The following is a 20,062-nucleotide window of genomic DNA, read 5'->3' as shown; positions in this document are numbered from 1 at the left end:
AATGAGAGACCACCACTCTGCCGGCGCCAGCAATGAGAGACCACCACTCTGCCGGCGCCTGTACATTACATATCTAGCCACCATCGCCCCTCACTGTACACACAGGACCCCACTCACTCAGTGACAGCTGCACTGCATGCTGGGAACTGCTCTAATCCATCACTGACACTGCACTGATCATGTCCCGATACAAATCCATCCCCCGGAAAAGAAAGCTCCGAGCAGAGTTCCGATCTGCGACCACCACCCCGGTGCACTGGGAATCTCTTCCGTTCTACAGCTCGGTTCTCTATAACGCGGTGTACGCTGTAGTTCTGTCTGCAGCTATGACGGCTTCCTGGGAGAAGGTAGGAACCTTTGTGATCGTCATGTTTCCACAGGGACGTATCGCACGGTGCACGGTGGGCGGAACCTGAGATTGCAGCATCCAGACACCGGCTGTTTGTGTCACACGGGGAAGGAGGTAAGGCGGCGTCTGTAGGGGCAGCGGGTTGTACGGGGGTCTCTGGCCTGATCCTGTGTATTAGGCCACGTTCACACGGATTCAGAAAGAACCGAGGCGCCAGAATATTCTCACAGGATGAAACCGCTTTTATTCCATTTCTGAAAACATCTGGTCAAAGTCCAGAAACTCGTCACCACTTAATATTATTATTATTATTATTAATTTCTGTATTTTTCTCCACTCCTAGTAACAAATACTGATGTAAAATACTGACCGAATACTGAGCGTGTGAACGTGGCCTTAGGGCGCAGACAGACGGCCGTATAACTCGTGTGAGGGTCACCTCGCAATGCTCGGACTGGCGGTCTGATCTCCTGACCTGAGTGTGATGTGTTTGTCTGCAGCTGTCACGCTCCGGTCAGGAGATCAGACCGCCAGTCCGAGCATTGCGAGGTGACCCTCACACGAGTTATACGGCCGTCTGTCTGCGGCCCTAAGGGGTCCATCATGTCAGCACAACTCCAATATGGCAGCGATGAGTCACAGGTCATCATCCACATCCTGCAGTACAGTCATCAGTGGGAAGGAAAAGTCGTAGGATGGAGATGTCACTTATCTGCAAATGGTGAAAAAAATCTACAAAAATTAATTAACATAGAGTATGAGCAACGGGCAGAAATTCCAGCACCTCCAGCCTCGACTGCTGTCACTGAGGGCATTAATGGGTGCCAGAGGAAGGTTCTGCCACTAAATGCACTTGGGCAAATCATCAAGATCTTCTGCTGGTGGCTCCAATGACAGACCAGACGTTCTCTATGGGAGAAGCTGCAGCCATGGGAGCATGTTTAGGCCACACAGCCTGCTGACAGTAGCACCCACAACATGCTGCTTGGGGTTATCCTCTTGGAAAACTGCTCCTGGGACACTGAAGAAATATCCACATCTCTGGTTCTACCAACACATCAGTATAACACCGAGCTGTTTGTGCACTTAGAAAAAAGACCGTTCATTATGCCCCCCCACACCATAATCCTGTGAGTGGGACCTTTGTGACTGTCCCTCATGAAGGTTTATTCATGGTGTTGATACATGGTCTCCAGCCCAATTGCCGGATGTCATTGTGCCCAGTACAACAGTTGGACTCATCGCTGAACAGGACAGACTTCCATTCCACCTCTTGTGGTCATTCCAGTTCATCATTGTTCTCCCAAACACTATGACGCTGAATATTGCAGCCTCCGTGCGTGGTGTGTGATAAGCCAAGGTGCCTCTGTGCAGGCATTCTGTCCCCCTCAGTTTGTTGTAAATGGCGGAAACTGTCACCAAGGCATCAAACAATCCTCTTACAAGATTTGATCCGAAACTTGATGTTTCATGTGACCAGTAATAATTTCTGTTCAGTCTGGCCTTTATGTCACAGACTAGAGGGGGTGCACATACTTATGGCTATGAAGCATGTACAGGAAAATGTGTAATAATTTTTCTGTCATGATCCAGGTTGGATTATGACAGATAAATGCACTAGTAACCTTTTTTTTTTTCCTTAAACTGTGTGCTTAAAGATAGTTTTGCACCCAGTGGCCCTTAGGGTCATTGCACTCTGGTTACTTTAGTTTAGTGCATGTGGTTATAAAGCAGGTGTGATTGCTCTGGCTCTGCTATAAAAGAGTGTCAGGTGTTACAATCACTGTTGGTGATATTGTTAATTTCCAACTAAGTCTGGTGGAGGAAGGAACTACAGAGAGGAGTTCCTTGCAGCTCTGGTGTAAGTCTGGTGAAGGAAGGAATTACAGTGAGGTGTTCCTTGCAGCTCTGACAAAGCTTGGAGAAGTAGCAGCGATTCTGGAGGAAAGCTGCATTCTTATGGTGGACTCTGTTGCTGGGAGCAATTGCAACAGAGCAAAGCTAAGTGGTGTTATCCCTGTTTGTGACTTCCCTTATGTGTGTTTCAGTGCAGTGGTGGGATTAGTTTCTGCACCGTCCATTTCATTAGAAAGGGCTAGGTGCAGGGCGAGCTAGGGTTCTTAGGTTCCAGCTCGGCGACAGGTGCGGAGCCTGTATAGGGACTGTTAGGAGTGTAGAGACTGGCTCAGGGGAGTGCAGGAGGTCTCCATGTCCCCGTTCCCTATCGCAGGGCCCTCCATTGTATCAGGGACTGTTAGGAGTGTAGAGACTGGCTCAGGGGAGTGCAGGAGGTCTCCACGTCCCCGTTCCCTATCGCAGGGCCCTCCATTTTATCGGGTTCCCTGGTGTTTCCCCTTATTTAAATTCGCCCTGCTGGAGGCAGTGTATTCAGTTTCATGTGTAATTCTGAAATTCGCCTGCTGGAGGCGGTGTATCCGGCTGCACGTTATATTATTTAAATTCGCCCTGCTGGAGGCGGTGTATCCAGGGTCACGTCTGTTATAGAAATTTGCCCTGCTGGAGGCGGTGTGTCCAGTCACACGTTGAACATCACATATTCATTGGGGGAGGGGTGGGGGTCAGTCGGTTATTGATAATTTTACAGACGTATGGATTTCTAGAGTGTTGGAGTTGGAAGGGACCCCCGGGGTCATCGTGTCCAACCCCCTGCTCAAAGCAGGATTCACTAAATCATCTCAGACAGATGTCTGTCCAGCCTCTGTTTGAAGACTTCCATTGAAGGAGAACTCACCACCTCTCGTGGCCGCCTGTTCCACTCATTGATCACCCTCAGTGTCAAAAAGTTTTTTCTAATATCTGTGTCTCCTCCCATTCAGTCTCATCCCATTGCTTCTAGTCTTTCCTTGTGCAAATGAGAATAAAGATGATCCTTCTACAATGTGACAGCGCTTGAAATATTTGTAGACAGCTATTAAGTCTCCTCTCAGTCTTCTTTTTTGCAAGCTAAACATTCCCAAATCTTGTAACTGTTCCTCTTAGGACATGGTTTGCAGACCGGTCACCATTCTGGTCGCTCTTTTCCGAACTTGCTCCAGTTTGTTGATGTCTTTTTTTAAAATGTGGTGCCCAAAACTGGACACAGTATTCCAGAGGTGGCCTGACCAAAGAGGAGTAGAGGGAAATAATGACTTCACGTGATCTAGATATATATCATACAATAATAGATTTCTTTTTATTTTATTTTTTTTCTTCCGTTTAGGATTTTCAGAAATCTCACGTGTTGCTGATTTATTTGACAATTGAGCAGATTCTTTCATCACACATCACCCCATCATGGCCGACCCTGGATCAGGTGGCACGCTCCTACCCCTGGAACTGTATAACCGGGTGTCAGAACAAGGGGAGAAAGTCCGAGTTTTGAAAACAGAAAAGGCTACAAAGGCAAGTATTGTGTGTACTGCATCTGTCTATAGGCCCTGTATGTGTAGAGAAATAAATAATTATTTGATCCCTTGCTAATTTTGTAAGTTTGCCCACTGACAAATAGATGAACAGTCTATAATTTTAAGGGTAGGTTAATTTTAACATTGAGAGATAGAATATGATAAATAAAATCCAGAAAATCACTTTGTATAAATGATATAAATGTATTTGCATTTTGCAGTGAGAAATAAGTATTTGATCCCTACCAACCATTAAGAGTTCTGGCTCCTACAGACCAGTTAGACGCTCCTAATCAACTCGTTACCTGCATTAAAGACAGCTGTCTTACATAGTCTCCTTTATATAACACACCTGTCCACAGACTCAATTAATCAGTCAGACTCTAACCTCTACAACAATGAGAGAATTGATGGAGCCATGTACCGTAAAATCGTGAGTGACAACTTCCTTTCCTCCGCCAGGACATTAAAAATGGGTCATGACTGGGTCTTTTAGTGGCGCACCCTACCCTTGCTTTTTTTTTGCAGGGTCTTCCAGCAAGACAATGACCCAAAACATACAGCCAAGGCAGCAAAGGAGTGGCTCAAAACGAAGCACATTAAGGCCATGGAGTGGCCTAGCCAGTCTTCAGACCTTAATCCCATAGAAAACTTATGGAGGGAGTTGAAGCTCCGAGTTGCCAAGCGACAGCCTCAAAATCTTAATGATTTAGAGATGATCTGCAAAGTGGAGTTGACTACAATTCCTCCTGATATGTGCACAAACCTCATCATCGGCTACAAAAAAAGACTGACTGCTGTGCTTGCCAACAAGGGTTTTGCCACCAAGTATTAGGTCTTGTTTGCCAGAGGTATCAAATACTTATTTCTCACTGCAAAATGCAAATAAATTTATATAATTTATACAATGTGATTTTCTAGATTTTATTTTTGATATTCTATCTCTCAATGTTAAAATTAACCTACCCTTAAAATTATAGACTGTTCATGTATTTGTCAGTGGGCAAACTTACAAAATCAGCAAGGGATCAAATACTTATTTCTGTCATCTGTCTTTAGGTTCTGTATGTGTGTAGTGCGTCTGTCTATAGGTTCTGTATGTGTGTAATAAGTGTACTGCACTTGTGAATAGATTTTGTATGTGTATATAGGTTCTGTCTATTTGTAATGTGTGTACTGAGACCCCCACAAATAATTATAACAGGGGTAACATGCTATTGCTGATCCATTCTTTGAGTATGGGACTGACGGGAATAGCAGTCAGTCTCATAGACCTTGGAAAGATTGCATGTTCAGCTGAAGATCCCTTCAAATAGGAGACATGGGATCCTTATTTTTGTGATCGGTATCCCGAAGCAATCAGCAGCTTACCATGTATCCTGTATGACTGGGGACAACCCTTTTAAAAGCAAAGTATATCAGAAACTTTTTGACCTATTAAGAAAACCTCTGTGTAAATCCACATTACGCAGGAAGACTCCCCACGAGCATGAGTTACTGGCCGTCCATCCCATTCGACTGGGTGTGATGTAATACCACATCTCTCCTTTAGTGGGCATTAGTGGCTCTTAGTACAGTTCCATCATTGTGATCGCTTTGACTGTACGATTCGCTGCTTGTCACTGGGGGTCGTCTCTGCCTGCTCCCCTCCCTCCATCTCTCCTATCTGAGCCGGAGGGGCTTATTAGATAACCTATGTTGTTTTCTCTCTGAAGGCTGAAATCGATGCTGCGGTGAAGCTGCTTCTGGCTCTGAAAGTCGAATATAAGAAAGCAACAGGAGAGGACTACAAGCCGGGATCCCCACCCACCAGTGATGCCCCCAATACCTACAACGGGTTGCCTGCCACAAGTGACGAGAACGACTTTGTGGATCCCTGGACTGTGCAAACCGGCAGTGCAAAAGGGGTGGACTATGATAAACTTATAGGTAAGTGAGATTCAATACCCGTCATGTGCAGGTACTGTCCCTATTCTCCTGCTCTGTAACTTGCCATCCATCCTTATTCAGGAGGCCGTTCCTGTTCATCAGCATTCTGCCAGCACTATAGGTGCTGGACCTTCCCAGTGTGCATTTCTCCTTACAATGACCAGTGGGTTACCGGAGCTGAACTGAAACCTGCCTCTGTGTATGACTCTGACAGGAGAGAAGGAGCCAAGAGTCAGGCTTGATGACAAGTTACTGTAAATAGAAAGGAGCCAACTAATGGCCGGCTCTTTGGAGGTTTTATGGGGGATAACACAGTGATTTGCCAATTGCCTATTTATCACATTACTTATGAGATGAGGACAAGTAGTCTTTAAAGGGGTTGTCTGGGCTTTTCACATAATCTCAGTACATATCTGGGCTGCAGAATTATGACAATAAGTAATTTACTTTCTGTCACTAGTTTGCACGGTTTTCTGGATATTCTGAACAGAACGTCCGGGGGGGGGGACAGAAAGTAAATTACTTATTGTCATAATTCTGCAGCCCAGATATGTATTGAGATTATGTGAAAAGCCCGGACAACCCCTTTAAGTACACAACCCATTTAATGTGGCATCATCAGGGGCTGACAGTCCAGCACCTATCAGATTCTGGATTGTGAAATGATCGTAGAAAATGTAATTGGATGCCCGATTACAGGAATTTCACAAGTTTTTTTTCTCATGAGCTTCATGCTTTTTCGGTACTTAACACCCTGTACTAACATAGTTATAATTTTCCTGCAGTTCGGTTTGGAAGCAGCAAAATCGACAAGGATCTGATTGATCGAATTGAGCGAGTTACCGGGAACAAGGCGCACCACTTCTTACGTAGAGGAACCTTCTTTTCTCACAGGTACAGTAACCACCTTGTTATTAGGGGTCTTACCTCTGGGGTCATTGATCCTGAGAATTGGGCGGCCTTCAGTTCTTGAGGTTTTTCTGCTAAGGCCTGTTTCACACTTACGTTTTTGTGTCAGTAGTCATCCGCCAAAAAGGCGGAAAACTGATCCGTAGCCGTGGAAACACCAAGGGAGCCTCCGGACCGTTGGTGCGCCGGGATCCGCCGATAAGGGAAAGTAAAAGGAACCGCGCTGAAATAAAAATACCGCCGATGTCGCGGGAAGAGGCCGGGCTATCGCGGGAATGTCCGCGAAGAAGAGGCCGGGCTATCGCGGGAATGTCCGCGAAGAAGAGGCCGGGCTATCGCGGGAATGTCCGCGAAGAAGAGGCCGGGCTATCGCGGGAATGTCCGCGAAGAAGAGGCCGGGCTATCGCGGGAATGTCCGCGAAGAAGAGGCCGGGCTATCGCGGGAATGTCCGCGAAGAAGAGGCCGGGCTATCGCGGGAATGTCCGCGGCAAATGGTCGCGATGAAGATGTCGGGTTGCCGTAATGTCGTTTGGGATATCGGCAGTCACGCGGTGAGGAGAGAGAGTTTTGTCCAGCAGCCACATTGGATTTAGGGTTAAATCTGTAGCGAAAGTCAAAAATGCGGATCCGGCTGCCAAAAAAACGTTGAATTGTTCGTCCTGTGATGTCAGTGGACGCCAAAATTTTGGCAGATCCGCAGAAATACGGATGGGAGAGACAACCATCAGTCAAAATCCGCCGATAATGCAAGTCAATGGGGAAAAAAACAGATCCGCCAAGAAAAATGGTGGATCTGTTTTTTTATGCAAAACGGCGGCTTTTGACTGATGGTGAAAAACTGATGTGTGAAACAGGTCATAGCGGCGTTTGTAGCCGAGGTCTGAAGTCCTGTATGGAGCCGCTCTGCACTTTTTTGCACACCGTGTTTGAAGGAGCGCTGCTCTGCAGGGGAGTAGCCCTGAAGGGGGTCCATCACTAATCCTGCACTTTTGCCCCTTCACTCAAGGAGATATAAGTGATAGCAAATCCTAGTCTTCTATATCATCCATGTGTCAGATAAGAATACTTCATTGGCAGACTATAGGCTTCTGTAAGCTCCAGCCTGTATTCTGCTTACAGCTCTGAAGGAAAGGTGGCAAACGTGTTGTTGGTGCATTATATTATGGGGTAGCTCCACATCTAAGATTCACTTTAACCTTTACATAGAGTTTTTCAATAGTTTAATGAAGCGACTTTGTAAATTATCCTATTAAAATAAAAAACCTGCAGAGTGTTGTGTATACAGCTCCAGTGCAGACTATTTGTCTCTACGGTTACAGACAAAGCCTGTATTGTCTGATCCTGTGTAGGCACACTGATACTCCGCCACTCCAGGAAAGAGCATAGTCAGAAACCACAGTGTCAGACTACATAGTGTTTGTTTGTAGTCTGTCACCATGGAGACACATAGGTCTGCCTTGGAGCTCGGTACCTAAAACAACTGGGGATTTTTACTGTCAACTGGTTTATAGAGTTTCTGAGTTTATCTATGGATCGCCTGTAGCAAAAATTAGTAATAATTATATATGCGATTATTTTTATACATCAGGGACATGCACCAGATTCTGGATGCTGTTGAGAAGAAGCAGCCGTTTTACCTCTACACAGGGAGAGGCCCGTCTTCAGACTCAATGCACGTCGGTCACCTCGTTCCGTTCATCTTCACCAAGTAAGTAGCGGATCCTTACTTATTAACACATAAGATCTGGACAGAGGCTAAGATTTTATACAGGTACCAACTTGCAGTTAAATGCTGCAGGTAATGTTAACCTATTTTTCTCTGTTTTCATCCAGTTCTTCATTGTAATTGAGCCATCGTTGTTATAAGTGCGTTTAGTGCACCTTTAAGGGAGGGTCCCAGGCCTGCATATGTTAGGTTTAAGGTCTCGCTTGGGGACTACCAAGCTCTTTCTTTTTCCAGGTGGTTACAGGACGTCTTTAATGTCCCTCTGGTCGTCCAGATGACTGATGATGAGAAATATCTGTGGAAGGACTTGACCTTAGAGAAAGCCTATCAGTACACTATAGAAAACGCCAAAGACATTATTGCATGTGGCTTCGATGTTAATAAAACCTTCATCTTCTCTGATCTGGAATATATGGGGTGAGTGAGTCCTTAGAATAAAAACTTAAAGGGGCATTAACCCTTCAACCTTATAATCGAGGAGGGACTGCAGCCACCACTAGGGTACAGAGATACAGGATAAGGTCCTGTCTGCAGCCATCACTAGGGGGAGCTCCCTGTATACAGAGATACATAATAAGATTCTGTCTGCAGTTACCACTAGGGGGAAAGGTTTATGATAAGATCCTGTCTGCAGCCATCACTAGAGGGAGCTCCCTGTATACAGAGATACAGGATAAGGACCTGTCTGCAGACCCCACTAGGGGGAGCTTCCTGTATACAGAGATACATGAGAAGTTCCTGTCTACAGCCATCACTAGGGGGAGTTCTCTATATACAAAGATATATGATAACATTCTGTCTGCAGTCACCACTAGGGGGACTCCCTGTATACAGAGATACATGATAAGATCATGTCTGCAGTCGCCACAAGGGGGAGCTCCCTGTATGCAGAGATACATAATTGTATACAGAGATACATAAGATTCTGTCTGCAGCCACCACTAGAGAGAGCTCTCTAAAACCAGATACAAGATAAGATCCTATCTGCAACCACCACTAGGGGGAGCTCCCTGTATAAAGAGATACTTGATAAGATCCTGTCTACAGTCACCACTAGGGGGAGCTCCCTGTATACAAAGATACATGAGATCCTGCCTGCAGCCACCACTAGGGGGAGCTACCTGTATACAGAAAAACGTGATAAGATCCTGTCTGTGGCCACCACTAGGGAGAGCTCCTTGAATAAGGATATGCATAAGATTGTCTGCAGCCACCACTAGGGGGAGCTCACTGTATACTGAATTATTATTGAGTACAGTGAAAAATCTGTATGCAGGAAGCTCCCCCTGGTGGTGGCTGCAGACAGAACTGTATTATTTAACCCCTTCTGAACATCCTCTCTACACATAGTTTATTCTTTCATTGGTTCAATAGGATGAGTTCAGGTTTCTACAAAAATGTTGTCAGAGTCCAGAAACACGTGACGTTCAACCAAGTTAAAGGTATATTCGGCTTCACAGACAGCGACTGCATTGGTAAGTGAAAGTGTCAACACCCCAGATATGACCTGTCTGCTGGAAGTAGTTGTCCTGGTGTGCAGTGCCCGGTAATTTGTTTATTGTCTTTCAGGGAAAATCAGTTTCCCAGCCATTCAGGCAGCTCCGTCCTTCAGCAGCTCCTTCCCACAGATATTTAATGGCAGAAAGGATATTCAGTGTCTCATCCCCTGTGCCATCGACCAGGTAGGGCGCTAGTTCAAAAAGGGTAAAATGTTCAGGTCTTAGCCCACACGAGCGACCCCTGTTATTGGTTTGCAGTGGTTTGTTCCTCTATTGCCTTGTGTGGTGTGGAACAGCCTATTGTGCACACTTAATGGGGGGTGGGTTCTGTGAAAAAGTATATTAAAAGGAAAAAGTTTTCTCCTTCGCCTCATTGGGGAACACAGGTACTGTGGGTGTATGCTACTGCCGCCTGGAGGCTGACACTAAGTGGAAAAAAAGAGGTTAGCTCCTCCTCCGCCATATACACCCTCGCCCCGATTGCGGGCGGAAACCAGTTTTTTGCTTAGTGTCTGTCGGAGGCACACGTCGGTCTGTCTCAAGACTGATTTTTTTTTTTTGTTTTTTATTTTTATTTTTCCCCATGAAGATAAGACAGGGGCGACGGACCCTATTGAAAGGGTCCGATCTCCCCAACCCAACAACAGGCGAGCACGTGTGAGTGTCCCCCCACGTATCCTCTTCCGCAATGGGGATTTTTTTCCGGATGTTCCTTTTTTTCACATGAAGATGAGATAGGGGCGAGGGATCCTATTGAAAGGGTCCGATCTCCCCAAACCAACAACGGGCGAACACATGCGAGTGTCCCTCCACGTATCCTCTTCCCGCAACGTGGGATATTGTCAGACAATGGAGGTGAGATACGGGCGACGGACCCTATTGAAGGGGTCCGAGCTCCCCAAACCAACAACGGGCGAGCACGTGTGAGTGTCCCTCCACGTATCCTCTCCCGCACCATGGGACATGATGCCGAACTTAGCCCTGTCCACCCTAGGGTATTGAAACCTTAGGCTGCACAGAGGCACAAGCGTAGTCCGTGCGGCCCCCACTGCCCCACCAATGCTAAGACTGCAGTGGGGCAAGGCGGCGGACTGTCCCTCTCCTCACCCCTTGAAGGGGTTAGATGGAGCTAGGGTGCCTACACCGTCCTTGTTTCATATGGCCCCCCTCCCCTCTACCTGAGATGGACGGAGGTGGATGGCCAGGGAGGGCTCCTGCAGCGGCGCAGGGCTGGAGCCCTTAGCTTCTCCCTGGCAGCGGCAGAGACTGGCGTCCGGCAGCGGCAGATCCGGTCCCGGCCTTGATTCTGGAGCCCGCCCCTGGCATCACGTCACGACGGCCCCACCCCCCTGGCCAGGGCGGACACTGAAGAAATTTAGGCCCTGGCTTCAGGCTGAAGCTAGGCCGCAAAAGGAAGTACCGTCCCCAGGATCCTTTTTTTCTTCCGGGGGCCTGCCCGCAGTGCTGGCGCGCAGATTGAAGCGACACCATGCACGCTGGGGACACAGGACTGGGGTAAGTGCTGCCCACTAGCCCCACAGAGAGGCCACGCTAGTAGAAGCAAAGAGCGCCCTTCCCCGGTGGTTTTTTTCAGCGCGGATGCCTGACATGTACAGCATGTCACGAAAACCTAAAACGCATACGTTCTTATACGCTGCATGCATCTCCTGTCGGTCCGCTTTTCCGCGGGCGCAGACCAAGCGAGTATGCGAAGTCTGCGAGTCCAAACGCGCTCAGGAGCCCTCCCCTGCGACCGAGCCCAGTGTACCAAGTCCTCCGGAATGGGCGTTATCACTGTCGCAATCTATGGCGTCACTTACGAGAGCAATCGAGTCCCTTCGGGCCCCAGATAGGGGCAGGGATAGTGGCTCGCCTGTCTTAAAGGGGTCCTCTACCTCACAGGAGCCTCCGGCCTGCAGGGGCCACTCTCACTCCAGGCAGACCCGGGGGAAACGAACCCACACGGCGTCTCCCGGTCCATCTGGTGCCTCGGCATCCGTGAGCTCTGCTTCTCGCTTCCCGTCACCAGCAGTCGATAGCGAGCAAGGCTCGGAATACGACTCGGACGAACCCCTTGACCTTGATACGCCTGGTGGTCAGGAAACTGTTGACAGTCTGATAGAAGCCATCAACCAGACTCTGGGGATTGAGGATGATTCCACTCTGGCTTTGGGCCATAAGGTGTCATTTAAGCGAGTCAAGCGTCCCCATAGAGTATTTTACACTCACCCTGAATTTGAGGACATAGTGCAACGACACAGAGAACGGCCGGACAGGCGTTTCTCGGGCCAGAAGGCTCTCGAGGCGAAGTATCCTTTTGCCCTGGATCTCCGTAAAAAGTGGACGGAATACCCAACGGTGGATCCACCTGTGTCTCGCTTGGCTACAAAAACTCTACTATCCGTACCTAGTGGTTCTTCTATTAAGGATCCCACTGATCGTCTCATGGAGAACTTGGCTCGCTCAGTGTTTGAGGCATCAGGATCAGCACTATCCCTCGTTCGCAGCAACGTGGGTAGCCAAGGCCATGATTTCTTGGTCAGAATCATTGAATAGAGCCTTGCAAGACATAGACCTACCAGCTGAAGTATCAGAAATCACAAATCAGATAGCCATGGCGGGGGACTACTTGATCAATGCATCTTTAGATGCGGCCAACTGCGCGTCACTTGCGGCCGCAAATGCAATCTCCATTAGGAGACCGCTATGGTTTAGGACATGGCGGGCCGATTCAGCCTCAAAAAAGTCCTTGACAGCGCTACCATACCAGTGTGGCCTCCTGTTCGGAGAGAAGTTAGATCGGCTCATCTCCGACTCCACAGGAGGCAAGAGCGGTTTTCTTCCTCAACAAAAGGTCAAACCGCCGTTTCGTCACCAGTTTCAGGCACGTTTTCGGGCCTTTCGCAACCCCGGGTGGACTATGGCGGCTAATTCCGCCGCATCAGGGCGCTCCAACCAGAATAGGGACCGACAGGTCTCATATAGAGTCAACCCATTGGGGAGGATGCGTACTAACCAGTCCAGGTCGAGGGGATCCAGGTCCCAAAGATCTTCAGCCAAATGACTCGGGGGCATTTGTCAGGCAGCTCCTGCAAGGTAGGCGGCCGCCTACTCTGGTTTCACCACGCCTGGCTCAATGTCGCACACGACACATGGGTGAGAGAGCTGGTGTCCACAGGGTACAAGATAGAATTTGTCAGGTACCCCCAGGACGATTTTTTCTTTCCCGTCTTCCCAGGTGGATACCCAGGCAAAAGCTCTGCTAGGGGCCATCGATTCGCTCAGCCACAACGGAGTCATCATTCCGGTACCGGAAAACGAGAAGACTCAGGGCTTCTATTCCAATCTGCAGTTCCCAAAAAGGATGGGACTGTCAGGCCCGTTTTGAATCTAAAGCTCTTGAACAAATTTATCAGGATCAGACATTTCCGGATGGAGTCTCTCCGTTCAGTCATATCGGCAATGGGGCAGGGAGAGTACTTGGCGTCTGTCAATATTCAGGACGCCTATCTGCATACCCCCATTTTCCCTCCTCATCAAAGCTTTCTACACTTCGCCATCAACGGTCTACATTTTCAGTTTGCAGCGCTGCCCTTCAGGCTAGCCACTGCCCCCAGAGTGTTCACAAAGGTCATGGCAGTCCCCATGGCCATCCTGCACTCCCGGGGCATAGTCGTATTCCCCTACTTAGACGACCTCTTGGTCAAGGGCCCTTCAAGGCGGGCATGTGAGGAAAGTGTCAGCATCACACTAGATACTCTTGCCCGCTTACGGTGGTTGGTCAGTATAAAGAAGTCATTCCTTGTTCCAGCTCAGAGAGTTGCCATTTTAGGGATGACCTTCGACACTTGCTGAGGGTTGGTAATTCTCCCTTGAGACAAGGCCTTAGCCCTCCGGCAGGGAGTGCGGGTACTGCGCCAACCAGTCCCTCACACCATCCGTTTCTGTTGAGAATTCTAGGAAAAATGATGGTGGCGATGAAAGCGATCCTGTTCGCCCAGTTCCATCTTCGCCCCCTGCAGCACGCCCTCTTGACATCCTGGGAAAAGAACCCGTTCACGCTCGATCATCGGTGCCGGTTGTCCTCTCAGGTCAGACAGTCACTAGAGTGGTGGACAATCAGTTCCTCCCTTCTTCAGGGGAAACCCTTTCCCCCAGATCAGTGGCTGGTGGTCACAACAGACACCAGCTTCCTCGGCTGGGGAGCGGTTTTTCGCCACCACACGACCCAGGGATGTTGGTCACCGCAGGAGGCACGTCTCTCGATCAATTTGTTGGAGATACGGGCGATCTGGCCAGCAGGGCAACCATGCGCGAGGTAGGGCACGTGCTTCGCTGGGCCGAGAGGAACCGCTCGGTGATATCGGCGGTCCACATCCTGGTGGTAGAGAACTGGGCGGCAGACTTCCTCAGCCGGCAGGGGCTTGCGTTCGGGGAATGGTCACTACACGAAGAGGTCTTTCAGCAGATTTACGAACGGTGGGGAACACCGGATGTGGATCTGATGGCCTCCAGGGTGAACGCCAAGGTGTCCGTATTTGTCGCTCGGTCCCGGGACCCACAGGCAATCGCCGTGGATGCGCTGGTTCTGCCATGGAATCAGTTTCGCCTCCCATACCTATTTCCCCCGCTGCCACTACTTCCGAGGGTCATCAAGAAGATCAAGGCAGAAGGGGTGCCAGTGATTCCGCTGGCCCCAGACTGGCCGCGTCGGGCGTGGTACGCAGATCTAGTGCAGCTGCTCGTCGACGTGCCATGGCGACTGCCAGAGCGCCCGGATCTACTTTCTCAGGGGCCGACGGCTTGGCCGTTGAATCTTGGATTCTGACGCAGGCGGGGTTTGGGCGCAAAGTGGTTAGCGCCCGGAAGCCTGCCTCAGCACGAATTTTCCACCACACCTGGAAGGTTTTCTTTGCATGGTGTCGAGGCAATGGTTGTTCGCCACTGAGATTCTCCATTCCTAATATCTTGGCTTTTCTCCAGTCTGGCCTAGACTCAGGCTTGGCCCTCAGTTCTCTCAGGAGACAGATATCGGCTTTATCCGTCCTTTTCCATCGCAGGATTGCTACCAACTTGTAGGTAAAGACTTTCATCCAGGGGGTCTCCCACTTGGTATCTCCCTATAAGGCACCTATGGACGCCTGGGACCTTAACCTGGTACAAAATGTTCTGCAGGAAGCTCCATTTGAGCCCCTACAGGATGTGTCTGTCATACCTTTTCTGGAAGGTGGTGTTCCTGGTAGCTATAACATCAATCAGGAGGGTCTCTGAGCTGGCAGCGTTATCTTCCCGAGCCCGTTTCTGACCTTTCACAAAGACAAGGTGGTTCTTAGACCAGCTCCTCCTTTTTTGCCAAAAGTCGTTTCCTCGTTCCACATTAATGAAGATATTGTCTTGCCCTCTTTCTGTCCAGCACCGGTACACCGTGTGGAAATGACCCTGCATACGTTAGACCTGGTGAGAGCACTCAGGAGGTACGTGTCGCGGACGGCACCCTTTCGTCAGTCAGACGCGCTGTTCGTGCTCCCTGGAGGTCGCAGGAAGGGACTAGCTGCCTCAAAATCGACCATAGCCAGATGGATGCGTTTGGCTATTCACGAGTCCCACCGCGTCGGAGGTGCGCCGATTCCAGCAGGGATCAGAGCACACTCTACTCGGGCAGTGGGCGCCTCTTGGGCGCTTCGGCACTAGGCTTCGACGGAACAGGTTTGCAAGGCAGCAACCTGGTCCAGCCTGCACACGTTTACTAAACATTACAATATCCATACTCCGGGCTTCGGCGGATGCGAGCCTGGGTAGAAGGATTCTCCATGAAGCGGTGGCGCACCTTTAAACAGGAGGTGCATGTAGCTTGGATCGGTGAGTCTACTTCCCACCCAGGGACTGCTTTAGGACGTCCCACAGTACCTATGTCCCCCAATGAGGCGAAGGAGAAACATGGATTTTTGTGATACACTCACCGTAAAATCCTTTTCTCCGAGACACTCATTGGGGGACACAGCACCCACCCTGTTAGCCAAGTTTGCTTCTGTTTATTTAATTAATATGGTCTCTGTATGAGATTAGGGTGGTTATTTTCTAGACATGTTGTTACCTGCATTAAGGTTGATGTTGTCTGATTTTTGTTTGATCTCCTCCTGCTTTTGCACCAAACTGGTTTCCGCCCACAATCGGGGCAAGGGTGTATACGGCGGAGGAGGAGCTAACCTCTCTTTTTCACTTAGTGTCAGACTCCAGGCGGCAGTAGCATACACCCACAGTACCTGTGTCCCCCAATGAGCGTCTCTGAGAAAAGGATTTTACGTTGAGTTATCACAAAAATCCATGTCTCTATTGTACCATAAAATAGGATCAGAAAAAAAACTAAGCCTTAAAATACTGTCTCTTCCAGGATCCATACTTCAGAATGACCAGGGATGTGGCGCCCAGGATCAATTACCTTAAACCAGCTCTGCTGCATTCAACCTTCTTTCCTGCGTTGCAAGGGGCACAGACAAAAATGAGCGCCAGCGATGCCAATTCATCCATATTTCTCACAGACACCCCCAAGCAGATCAAGAATAAGGTACTGCTCAGAGAATGGGGCAAATTATATGTTCAGCTAAAGGGGTCAATGACGTTGAAACAAATATTACCAAATAGAAGCGTTTTAGTGACGTGATCACTGCGCCATTATTGCCATTTCTGGACCCATGTCCCCTCTATTGGCTATGTGACCAGACATGTCCCTCTACCATTGAAACGCACTGCGCCTGCCAGCAGCGTGAATTGTAGGTGCGGCACATGAAATTGCCGCCGGTAAAATCCTCCAGTGCCAGCTGCTTTGTGCCACTGTTCTAAGCCATATGGCATCAACTGATCGGGGCACGCCATATGACCCCATCCATCACTTGCAAAGCGCGTGGAGGAGCCAGATTTCTGCCCGATTATATTAACCCCTTTTCCTCTCTTTTACAGATCAATAAACACGCATTCTCTGGGGGCAAAGATACAATCGAGGACCACCGGAAATATGGCGGCAACTGCGAAGTCGACGTCTGTTATATGTACCTGACCTTCTTCCTTGAAGATGATGAGCAGCTGGAAAAAATCAAGCAGGTGAGAATAATGCAGATTATATGTATCAGTACCCAGGGGCCTATCACCAAAACAGACCCCACTAAAACACGTAACCCCCTCCTCCCACAACAGTGGTTTACAATAAGCAGTACTCCAGCTGGCACTACAATTCTCAGAATGCACTGATAGACAACACCTGTGGATTATCTGCGGTTTGGTCCTGCGGATTCACCATCTCCACAATGGTGGAGATAGGAACCCGCTGCGGATTCCGCAGAAAGAATTGCGGTTTCAAAACCGCAGCAAATCCGCGCGGATTTTTCCGCAACGTCTACACAGCGTTTTTTTTATACCAAACCGCTGCGGAAACGCAGCGGAATCCGCAGCGTGTGCACATACCCTTATTGTGACCGTAAGTATGAAAATCGCATATGAGTGACGCTGCCATGTGATATTACACGCTGTTAGGATTGGCATATTATAATTAATTAAAGAGTGCGTCCAGGTTTGATGTGAAGGTCTTCAGACGCTATAGGGGCTGCAGGCTTATCAATTTGCACAATCCATGCACTGCACACTTTTAGGATTCATCCTTGTACAAGCATGCAATTTGTATACTTCTGGCCACATTCCAACTAGACGTGCCCGGTCTCGCTCAGGTTATATTCATTGAGGCCACACATGTCTAGTCAGCACGTCAGAACATAAATAAATATGAGAATTAGTCAGTATTACAAATAACATTTACATCCAGGTACCTGAAAGACGACGTCGAATCTGGAGTCGTTGTCCTTCATGTCTTCATCTTGTCCAGACCTCATGATGAGTTTTCTCATCCACAGCTTGTCTCCGGTCTTCTGCAGCAAATCTCCACATGATGCCCCTAAAAATAGCAGCGTCATAATGCTACTTAATAAAAATATCTGCCCTATGCTGAACCCCTTAATAAATAATTACCGTTCACTATACAGTATTCCCTGTGCAAAATATGACCACACACTGTCCCTCTTATGATACATGCCTTCCACGCTGCCCTTTGTTTTCCATACCCTCTTCACACTTGAGTCCCCCCTATAGAGTCCAGTCTCTATACTATGCCCCCTCACCACACTCCCCCCTCCTTGCTATAATGTCCCCTCCTGGCTGTGCCCTTACACTGCCCCCTTCCATGCCACTCCCCCCACACTACTCAGGCTCTATTCTGTGCCCACTCACACTTTTCTTCCCTCATACAGTCTTCTCACATTATACCCCTCAATAGTCTCCTCACACGTTTCCCCATCCCTCCTCATACCCTCTCACATTCCATACTGCCTCCTCACACATCCCTCCGACTCCTCATACTGTGTCGGCACCCATCCCATCACCCTCTCTTCCCATACTGTCTCCACATACATTTTTCCTTCGTTCCTCCTACTGTGTCCGCACCCATACCGCCATACTGTCTACCTCCATCTCATACCTTCCTTCTTATATTGTGTCTTCACATTTCTCCCGCTCTTTGTATTGTTCCTGAACCTGTCCCATCATTTGCACCTTAAACTTGTGTCCTCAAATCATCCCCCAGACCCATTACTGTAAATCTCCCCCACACACAGTAAATACCCCTCCCAGGCACTAAATAATCACCCAAGCAGTGAATATACTAAATCTCACCCCCCCATATTCGATGTCTTCAGCTCCACTAATATGGAGCACTTACCATGAATGCTCTCCGCACCAGTGAGTGATGTCAGCAGCGGGATCACATGACCTTATCATGCTGCTGACGTCACTCTGACCCAGCGGTCATAGCTTCAATTGTACTCACGTCTGAAAGACTCAAGTACAATTGTTCACTGGGGGGCTGGTGCACAGAGAATGGCTGACTCCCAGTCTCTTGGGCGGCAGAATGCAGTCGCCTGGGGGAGACTTTTCTGGCCGCCGAATTTGACGACCCGACTGCATCCCCCTGCCAGCTGCACCCAGGACACATGCTCCCTGCCCTAGATACGCCTCTGATTTCCAGCCTGAAGCATTTATCACTATTGATGAGCGAGCATGCTCCAGTGCCATTAGAGTGTCTCCGGTGTGCTCTAATACTATGTTCAAGTCGCTGTGGCTGCATGTATCGTGCCTATTAGACACCTGCAACACAGGGATTGCCTGACAAATAGGCGCGAGACATACAGCTACGGCAACTCGACATAGTATTAGAGCACACCGGAGATAAACGAATCGCACTTGTCCATGCTCCGATAACACCTTATCTGAGCATGCTCGCTCATCACTAATTCTCACGTATCTGCTGGTATATCGCTGATTGCCCCGTACTGAATTACTTGTCACACCAGTCCGTCCCTGTGATCTGTTCTTTAGGATTACACCAGTGGAGCTTTACTCACCGGAGAACTGAAGAAAATCCTGATCGAAACCTTACAGCCGATAATCGCAACGCACCAGGAGCGGCGGAAAGGGCTGACGGAGGAAGTGGTCAAACAGTTCATGACTCCCAGGAAACTGGCCTTTGATTTTTAGTGACTTTTCCAATCTCTGTGATGGCGCAGATGCAGTCTGCAAAGTTCTGTTCCCACACAATCCATTACTGGACTCTATGAAGTTACATTGTAAATTCCTGTAATAAATCTGCTACACTGAGATGTAGAGGTCTGGATAAAGGGGAACGCTGCTGAAGAGCAGCTGGTAGCCAGTGTACTTATTAATTCAGGTGTCAGCAGCATCTACTACATTAGTCTCCAGACTGCGTCACTCCAACTGTTGTGAGGCTACTATTCCCAGAGATGGGCAGCAATGAACCACTTCATGTAGCGCAGCAAACCCCTGACCTTACCTCAAAAAACAAGAACCCACTCTGTAAATACACATCCTTCCCTCCAATAACTGTAAAAGAGACAAAGATCCTTCATTTCTAAAGCGATGGATGTATGCCCCTACTTTTTTTGTAAAGTGATAAATTCAGCCCCGCCCCACTTCCGTCAGATGTGCCAAGCCCTGCCCTCTCTGGTCTGCCTGCAGTTGTCACAAGCCCCGCCCTTTCTGCTCTGCCTGCAGATGTGACAAGCCCCGCCCTTTCTGCTCTGCCTGCAGATGTGACAAGCCCCGCCCTTTCTGCTCTGCCTGCAGATGTGACAAGCCCCGCCCTTTCTGCTCTGCCTGCAGATGTGACAAGCCCCGCCCTTTCTGTTC

General features: G+C 48.8%; 2 protein-coding genes across 5 annotated transcripts in view; one reads left to right on the top strand and one right to left on the bottom strand.

Moving 5' to 3' along the window:
- WDR25 (WD repeat domain 25) overlaps positions 1-255 on the bottom strand; it is a 155,874-nt gene extending 155,619 nt beyond the window's left edge. For 2 of the 3 annotated variants that reach the window (XM_073577976.1, XM_073577978.1), the window contains exon 1: positions 118-255. The gene's annotated coding sequence lies outside the window, so the exon portion shown is untranslated. The remainder of the gene's footprint in view (positions 1-117) is intronic. The other variant, XM_073577977.1, reaches the window with a different exon arrangement.
- On the top strand, positions 216-19,513 carry WARS1 (tryptophanyl-tRNA synthetase 1). Of its 2 annotated transcripts, none has more exons than XM_073577980.1 (11): positions 216-347; positions 3,570-3,751; positions 5,469-5,682; positions 6,468-6,576; positions 8,181-8,300; positions 8,553-8,735; positions 9,693-9,793; positions 9,888-10,000; positions 16,209-16,382; positions 16,775-16,915; positions 19,235-19,513. In XM_073577980.1, exons 2-11 carry the CDS (start codon positions 3,644-3,646, stop codon positions 19,391-19,393), a joined length of 1,422 nt encoding a protein of 473 aa, XP_073434081.1. In that variant the 5' UTR covers positions 216-347; positions 3,570-3,643; the 3' UTR covers positions 19,394-19,513. The 2 variants fall into 2 exon arrangements, with proteins under 2 accessions (XP_073434081.1, XP_073434080.1); XM_073577979.1 differs by having other exon boundaries at positions 329-463.
- Positions 19,514-20,062: the final 549 nt, after the last annotated feature.

Source organism: Dendrobates tinctorius, unplaced genomic scaffold (assembly GCF_039654945.1).
Source record: "Dendrobates tinctorius isolate UK_male_01 unplaced genomic scaffold, ASM3965494v1 ptg000058l, whole genome shotgun sequence".
Lineage (NCBI taxonomy): Eukaryota > Metazoa > Chordata > Amphibia > Anura > Dendrobatidae > Dendrobates > Dendrobates tinctorius.
Note: the sequence above shows the minus strand (reverse complement) of the source record. Positions and strands in the feature narration are given on the sequence as shown.

Bases quoted from the DNA above. Each gene is read 5' to 3' on its own strand.
- WARS1 (XM_073577980.1), top strand. From the start codon at position 3,644: ATGGCCGACCCTGGATCAGGTGGCACGCTCCTACCCCTGGAACTGTAT. The intron at 9,794-9,887 runs GTAAGTGAAAGT...ATTGTCTTTCAG, and splicing joins CACAGACAGCGACTGCATTG to GGAAAATCAGTTTCCCAGCC. The intron at 16,383-16,774 runs GTACTGCTCAGA...TCTCTTTTACAG, and splicing joins CCAAGCAGATCAAGAATAAG to ATCAATAAACACGCATTCTC.